General features: G+C 35.9%; 2 protein-coding genes across 3 annotated transcripts; one reads left to right on the top strand and one right to left on the bottom strand.

Moving 5' to 3' along the window:
- Window positions 1-1,521: 1,521 nt before the first annotated feature.
- LOC137400244 (uncharacterized) lies at window positions 1,522-5,516 on the top strand. Of its 2 annotated transcripts, XM_068086572.1 has the most exons (6): window positions 1,522-1,623; window positions 1,734-1,897; window positions 2,349-2,481; window positions 2,834-2,988; window positions 3,836-4,004; window positions 5,134-5,516. In XM_068086572.1, exons 4-6 carry the CDS (start codon window positions 2,936-2,938, stop codon window positions 5,224-5,226), a joined length of 315 nt encoding a protein of 104 aa, XP_067942673.1. In that variant the 5' UTR covers window positions 1,522-1,623; window positions 1,734-1,897; window positions 2,349-2,481; window positions 2,834-2,935; the 3' UTR covers window positions 5,227-5,516. The 2 variants fall into 2 exon arrangements, with proteins under 2 accessions (XP_067942673.1, XP_067942674.1); XM_068086573.1 differs by having other exon boundaries at window positions 2,349-2,988.
- An 804-nt stretch (window positions 5,517-6,320) lies between these two features.
- Window positions 6,321-7,844, bottom strand: LOC137399784 (WW domain-binding protein 4-like). The gene has a single exon (XM_068086011.1). It carries the CDS (start codon window positions 7,627-7,629, stop codon window positions 6,754-6,756), a length of 876 nt encoding a protein of 291 aa, XP_067942112.1. The 5' UTR covers window positions 7,630-7,844; the 3' UTR covers window positions 6,321-6,753.
- Window positions 7,845-7,955: the final 111 nt, after the last annotated feature.

Below are 7,955 nucleotides of genomic sequence, written 5' to 3'. Positions count from 1 at the left end.
TGTACATAGAACAGTTTACTTTGTTGCTATTTGCTGGCAGATTAAGGTTATTTGCACAAAGCTATTATAATTATAGCTAATAAACATTTGTCAGTGTCAAAATCTCCAAATTGATTGCAGATTTGGTTGCTATTTAGCAATAATCTCTGAGTTGTCTTTCTACAGTTTGCCAACCTTGTGTGTTTAGAACCCTAGCGTATATCCTGACTAGGGTTGACCTTATTGGGTTTTTTAATAACAACTAAGAATTTGCACATACTATATTTTAGTGGCCTTCAGTTATAGCACTTTGTATTGAAATATCCATAGATGTAACCAATAATTTGCGCGGCAGCTGTGCTAGCAGTAAATATTTATCGCTGACCAAAGCACTTAGTGAGGCTATTGGACAATAACGTGAACAACCCAGAATTAGTTCTAGATTGTTCTGTAGTTAGTTGTTAATTTGTATGTTCAAGCATTATATATTTATTCATTTGCTTAGGAACCTTCCTGCTGATTTGTAACTACTTTAGTAGATTGTGTATAGAGTTTCAGTTCTCTTCTCATGCTCAAATGTCTGATGAGATTTAATTGAGTTGGCCAATAGGATGATTTACCTTTAATTACATTTGGTAATGGAAGCTTGTTTGTTGGTTCTTATACATAACAGCAGCAATTGCTAGTTATTCTACCAAAATGGCCTTCATGTTTCTGTTGTGCGAACATGGAATTGACACATACAATAATCCTCCACAACTTGGAATTTCCTTTTTATCAGTTTCAGTACAGTCTGCAGGGTAAAAATATTCAATAAAAAATTTAAATAAAGTAGTATGTAAGTATAAAACATGAAAAAAAAGACAAATTTTATCATACTCTGACTAAGTGAGATCTCTTTGCAGGCATCACTGAGCAGCCGTCGCAGTTCACTGTTTTCCTGTTGTTTTTTCAAGCGTGAAAGTGCTTGTGCCACCTTCATCATGTTTCTTAAATGGCCACGAGCCCATGACTCTCAAAATCATTTAATGAACCTAAAAAGAGGCAAATGCTTACGACTAATGAGCAAGTTGCTTTAAAAATTAGTTTTCATTTCACTGATTTCCTCCTATCGTGGGGACGCTAGTCCTGGTTTACTGTGGAAAGTGGTAGATTACTGCATTTCTCAGTTTGCTGTGCTAGTAGTCATTTACCATTAGATCGCTGACAGTTGGTTGACACGAGAATCACAGGTTTTTATATCGAACAGGGGTTGATTGGAGCTTCACACATTGTATACTGACAGAGGGTTGACATGAGACAGACATTATTGCCAAAGGTGATTGACACGAGACTCCCATTTGTTGTGCTGGCCGGTGGTTGACATGTGATTGACTTATCATCATATTAGCAGGTGGTTGACACGGGACTGACATTTGTTGTGATGAAAGGGGGCTGACATGTGATTAACTGATCATCATGTTGGCAGGTGGTTGACATGAGACTGACATTTGTTGTACGAGCAGGTGGCTGACATGAGGTTAACATATTGTCACATTGACAGGTGGTTGACATGAGATGGGGTGTGTAAGATCAATCATCCGATGATCACTCTACATCAGAGTTGTGCATGAGAGAAATATCTTTGTGAAATATAACTTTGTGGTAAGCTGTACACACCACTCTTATTTTGAAGCTCAAGTCATTAGAACTCCACATTTGTTATCATAGGCATTAAAGCTTGTTAGTTGACTTTATTTTCACTTTCTCCACAGTGCTTTCTGGGAGATAGATATGGTACCAGATACTCGAAGAAGTTTATATCCGAGGAACACTTGGCAATATTAGTCTCTCATATTAGTTCTGTCAAAGTTAAACAACTGCTGGATGTCTGGTGCAAGCTGGATACAAACTCAATCACTTCTCAGCGTATTCTTAGGTATATTATGGAGTTTCCTTATGCTTTCCATCAGTTACAACAGCAGACAACTCTGGTTTTAAGTTTTATCTTTGCTAGAACTTACTTGTAGTTCATTTACTACTATTGGTTGATGTTTGCTGAGTCTATAGTTCATCAGTTCATACCAACTTTTAAGACTCGAGTTCGTTCCTTCAATTTAGAGCAAAGAAACTATCAATTTTTAATTTGTTGTCTGTTATACATGTACTTCTTTACTAGTTGTACCACTATGTTAACAAGTTATTCTGGAATCTCTATGACATTCCGGAAGGAACGGCGAATATATTTATTCTACCAGCTTTCACCATTTCATTATTTATTCCTTATTTACTCTTTCTGCCATGCTTATAAATTTGATTTACTTCCTACCTTTATTAGCTTTAAAATTGTGAAAAAGTTGTGATCAGTTATAACATAATACGATTGTCAGTTCTGTGGGAAATGGAGCAGTTCAGTGGGAGGAGTCGTCATTCCTCTTGTACTCAGCTCTCAGAGATGTTGCCTTACAAGCAAAGTATGACGGTGAACTGACAGCAGAAGCAACTCAGTCTTTATTCGTTCTGGTAAGTTTTGTCCTCATAATGTATCAGTATTACAAGGTACCACTAGTTGTAGTCAGTATTACAAAGTACCACTAGTCGTAGTCAGTATTACAAGGTACCACTAGTTGTAGTCAGTATTACAAGGTACCATTAGTCGTAGTCAGTATTACAAGGTAGTACCACTAGTTGTAGTCATTATTACAAGGTACCACAGTTGTAGTAAGTATTACAAGGTACCACTAGTCGTAGTCAGTATTACAAGGTACCACTAGTTGTAGTCAGTATTACAAGGTACCACTAGTCGTAGTCAGTATTACAAGGTAGTACCACTAGTTGTATATGGTCATGCTCTGGTCTCTGCTTCTTTATACAGTGACAGAAGAAGAGATCGACTGTGCTGGCATGCTATCAAATACTGCTAGTGACAACAGTCCAAGGTGTCGTGCCTTCTTTCGGGGTGTTTCTATCAGCCATCATGAAAGGCTCTGCTTATGTCAGAACAGTCGAGGGAGCTCTAGAGGAAAGCCAGTGAGTATTCTCACTATTGTATATATAGATTGCTCATCTTCATTTATTCTATATACAATGCTGTTGGAGGAACTTACACAGTTAGCCAGCCAGTAATGTGTGTTACTTGTGGTAGGAAGCGTAGTCCAGATGACCTACAGTAACAACTTCAAATGATCCTAATCTCACAACTAAATTTTAGTCAGCATTGATTTAACAGTGTAAGATTACCCGAGCACTTCAGGAGGTGAACTCAAACATGTATTGTTATTCCAGATACATATCACTGCCTAACTTCCTAGGTTTGAACATGTATCACTCTGTGTTAGGTGTAGTATGAATCTACTTGTTCAAAGTTTTATGTCAGCCGGTCAAGACTTAAATGTGGGGTAGCCCTACTGTCAGTAGATTAAAGATAACTGGCTATAAGTCATTCTAGTGAGTCTTTATAATAACTATTTGAAAAGGAATAAATCAAATGGATTCACTAAGCGAATAATTCCAAAGCAATCATGAATGTGTCTACATAACCATTTTAAATTTAGCAAATATCATATAACTATTTTGGTTTTAAATATGTTCGATCTATTCACATGTATGTTAATTTGCTGTCTATAATAGTCTGAAAACAATTCACAGTTAAAACTCACATAGCTGAAGTCTAATTGATCATACGCTATGATATATGATCTTATGACCTCAACTTATATACTCAAGCAGTCATAGCCATGCTGTCGTACAATCTTTGCTGTCAAATATTAATAGGTCTTTATAGAGCTGCATGAGTACGAGCAACAATAAAATGCACCATTTGCCTCATTCAACTAGTCCAATATATTCAGAATAATTCTGTACATCTTAACTACAGAAAGATGGTTGACTCGAAGTCCGACTCCTCCCGGAGTGGCATATCAGATTCCATATCTTCCCCATCGCTAGAAGACGATCGGGAGCTGCTTCCTGCGGGTTCTGAGGACATGCAATCAGAATGTTTAGTGCCAGCAAGTGTACAGCGTGTTGTACAACCTTTAGAGCAGGTAATTTTTTAAAATCTTTTCTTCCAAGAACCGAATGATTTGGAGCATATATGTATATATGCAGAGGCATTCAGCAAGTATATGTGTATGTCTATTCATATGCAGTTTTGGAGCATATATGTATGTTTATTCATATGCAGTATTGAAGCATATATGTATGTTTATCCATATGCAGTTTTGGAGCATATTTGTATGTCTATCCATATGCAGTTTTGGAGCATATATGTATGTCTATCCGTATGCAGTTTTGGAGCATATATGTATGTTTATCCGTATGCAGTTTTGGAGCATATATGTATGTCTATCCATATGCAGTTTTGGCGCATATATGTATGTCTATCCATATGCAGTTTTGGAGCATATATGTATGTCTATCCATATGCAGTTTTGGAGCATATATGTATGTCTATCCATATGCAGTTTTGGAGCATATATGTATGTTTATCCGTATGCAGTTTTGGAGCATATATGTATGTCTATCCATATGCAGTTTTGAAGCATATATGTATGTCTATCCGTATGCAGTTTTAGAGCATATATGTACGTCTATCCATATGCAGTTTTGGAGCATATATGTATGTCTATCCGTATGCAGTTTTGGAGCATATATGTATGTGTATCCATATGCAGTTTTGCTTACTTTTTATTAATTTGAGTTTATTTATTGTCTCAATAAAAATCATGGCAGTCACAAAATGCTCAAATCCAAAATAATAAGCGTATAGGATTGTATGTGGCTCTGATAGGACCTTGTTTTTAATTGGTCTATTTTTGCACACATCCTGACCAACATTTACTTCCGATATGATGTGGTAACCATTTGTTTAAAATAATTCTTACTTACATTTATTTAATTAGCTTAAATTAATTACTTAAGTAATTCTTACTCGCTTGTTTGTAATTTTTATACTGCTCAAACTGATTTGAATTTTATGTGCTAATTAAGAGTGTGACTATTAATAGAGTGTGACTATTAATAGAGTGTGACTATTAATAGAGTGTGACTATTAATATAGTGTGACTATTAATAGAGTGTGACTATTAATAGAGTATGACTATTAATAGAGTGTGACTATTAATAGAGCATTCATTTGGATGGAGTTGAGTTTAACAAGCAGTTATACTTCAGGCTCACGAACCTCCTCCTGTGATACCAAGGGAAACACAACTGCCAGCAAAGCTAGCTGACAACAAAAAATCATCAACATGCGTCTTTCTTTAGCTAAACATTTCCTGTCAAGGACAATCAATGACTAATCTAGATGCTTGTGACAAAGAAATCTCAATCAAAATCTCAGATAATTTTATTTTTCAACAACTCTTTATCATATTATGCTATTTTGATCTCTGCCAGTTTTATCCATCCTTTTTAATTTCTTTATTGATATTTTCTTTATTGAGATTTCCAGTCTTAAAAATATATCATGATATAATTTTACTGTTCAGTGCTAATTGATTACTTCTACATCTTGTAGTAGGTACTATAAGCCTTATGAAAACATAAACCATGCTTTTCTTACTGATTCCTATAGCAGGCTTATACGCATGGCCTGACCTTACTAAAATGTGTGAGAAATCTTTTACAAACTGATGTAAACGTCTGATAGCTTACTAATGTTATGAGACAAACTTGAGACAGTAAAATAAAATGACCTTGAGCCACTGAGACACGAGTTGAAACATGTTGATTAATTTACATGTAAGTAATTGAGAAAGTAGCCTAAAGCGAATGAAGCAAGAATTCTTCACACAAATTAGTGTGAGTTGTTACCAAATACGCTTCCATGTTTGATATGAACTACTTGCAATATCAATAGATAATATTACACGCATCTGATTAATCTATTAGTACTACCCAACAAAACTCCAACATTGGCTTTCGCAAGTCTCTAGCAAGTGATGGTTCATGCTCTAGTTACCGCATATTCATAGGTCTGTTTCTCCGATTCATTCATTGGGTACAGGATACAATCGAAGATTCAAATTTCGCCTACCTTATTCACACATATTCAAAGTATTCAAGCCTTTGCATGGGCATCCACCTGTCTTTGCATTCAATCATGTACATGAAATCATACTCGGGTAGATCATTTTATAGCTTGTTAAAAATAGATGTTTTATTAGGCAGGGCTTAGTCATTAGTAGACATTCTTTTAGGTAAGCTCATCAGCACCCCGGATAAATGCTCAACGTTGTTAAATGTAACGCATCAAACCTAAAGGTCATTGAAGGTCAAGCATATGTGTGTACCTTGCCAAGTTAACCATGTCAACATTATCATCACCGCTTTAGTCGCTTCAATAATAAAAAACTTGATTTCATGTTATTACAAAAGCCTTCTTATTGCAACAATGCAAAGACATTTTAACGTTAAAACAAATGAGTGAAAATAGAACTGACAGAAGGAAACCAGCTTGAAACAATAACATTACAGCATATTCCAAGTAAATGGATGTGAAACGCGTTATGACAAAGCTCACTCAAGGTAAGCATTTTAGTCTAGCTATCATAGTACCTTAAATATAGCGTCTGGTATTGCCACATTTCCTTAAACAGTACAAAGAATTATTATCAAAATCTGGTACATATTACATTGAAGGTTTCAACACTTACTGCAATTAAAAAATACAATGTGTTGCTAAACTATTGTTATCGAGGGTAACACCTATACAAGTTGAACACAATGCAATTGGCAGACGGTACAAACATTACTGAGAACATAAGAAAACTTCAGCTCCACAACTTGTCATCAATCCTCATCAAAAGCAGCCCTTGCTTGTCTTTTTTTGGCCATTTTAGGCTTCTTAAATGCCACTGGCTCATTAGTTTTTGATGTTTCACCCAGAGAAACTTTTTTCTCTTTGAACTTAGCCTTCGGCTCCGCGTTTTCTGCTACAATTGGCTCCTCCTTAGCACTCGGAAGTGGAATATCCTCTGGAACAACTTCTATGTTTTTGCTGTCAGTTGGTAGGTCATAGTCAGTGACTGTCTCAGTTGGTTCCACGGCAATTGTCTCCCACTGGCCATAACCTGTGGTGAGATCTTGTGTCTTTGATGATTTAACCATTTCATTTGAAGCCTGAGACTTTGATTTAGACTTGTTGGCAGCAGTATCCTGCGAATCTGAACCGGGTGAATACCAACTTGTTTCATTTGTTACAGAATTCCAGTAATAGAGATACCCTTCATCTGTGTATGCAGTTTCCCAGTTTTCTGGTAAACTAATGTTTTGGCTAGTATCTGAAGTCTTTTCTTTGGTGCTTTTCTTTCTAGCTTTGACTGATGAGGATGGTGGTGAATCACTAGAGCTAGCACTGCTAGTAGTGGTTTTAGTACTGATTGGTGGTACAGTTCCATATGCATTTGACATGTTTTTATTATTTGCCACATCTTTCTTAAAACTTTCCATTGCAGCTTTTTCAATCTTGGCCAGATCAGAAATCTCATTTTCCTTCTTTCGAGCTTCCTCGATTCCTTTTTTTCGCAGCTCATCAAGTTTTTTTTTAACATTCTCTTTATGATTCTTGCCTTGTTCATGAAAGTTTATGGAAGCTTTGTTATCAGCAGTCCAGCATTTGCAGTACGTGCACATACGTCGACCTTGAGACACCCAATATTCAGACATCTACAAAATTATTGATGCTGCTCATATTGAAACAAAAACTACAATTGCAAAAAGAGGAAAAATAACATCTCTCTCTACTGTTTACGATATTTATGCCTAAGAGTAGACCTACTATTGTGGAGCCGCTACCAAATAGCAATGATAAAACACAAGATAAACCAATAGCCTATATAAAAGGTTGTAAACTCAGAGAATCAAACAAAAGCATAATTTTCTACCACCATAAAATCAAACGCCTTGCCTTCATGTGTAAAGGTCAGAAAAAGTGATAGTCAATGTAAAACAAAGAAAATGCATTAAAATATGAGCCTGTTTAATATTGACTG

This window comes from Watersipora subatra, chromosome 7, assembly GCF_963576615.1.
Source record: "Watersipora subatra chromosome 7, tzWatSuba1.1, whole genome shotgun sequence".
In the NCBI taxonomy this organism is placed as follows: Eukaryota; Metazoa; Bryozoa; class Gymnolaemata; order Cheilostomatida; family Watersiporidae; genus Watersipora; species Watersipora subatra.
Note: the sequence above shows the minus strand (reverse complement) of the source record. Positions and strands in the feature narration are given on the sequence as shown.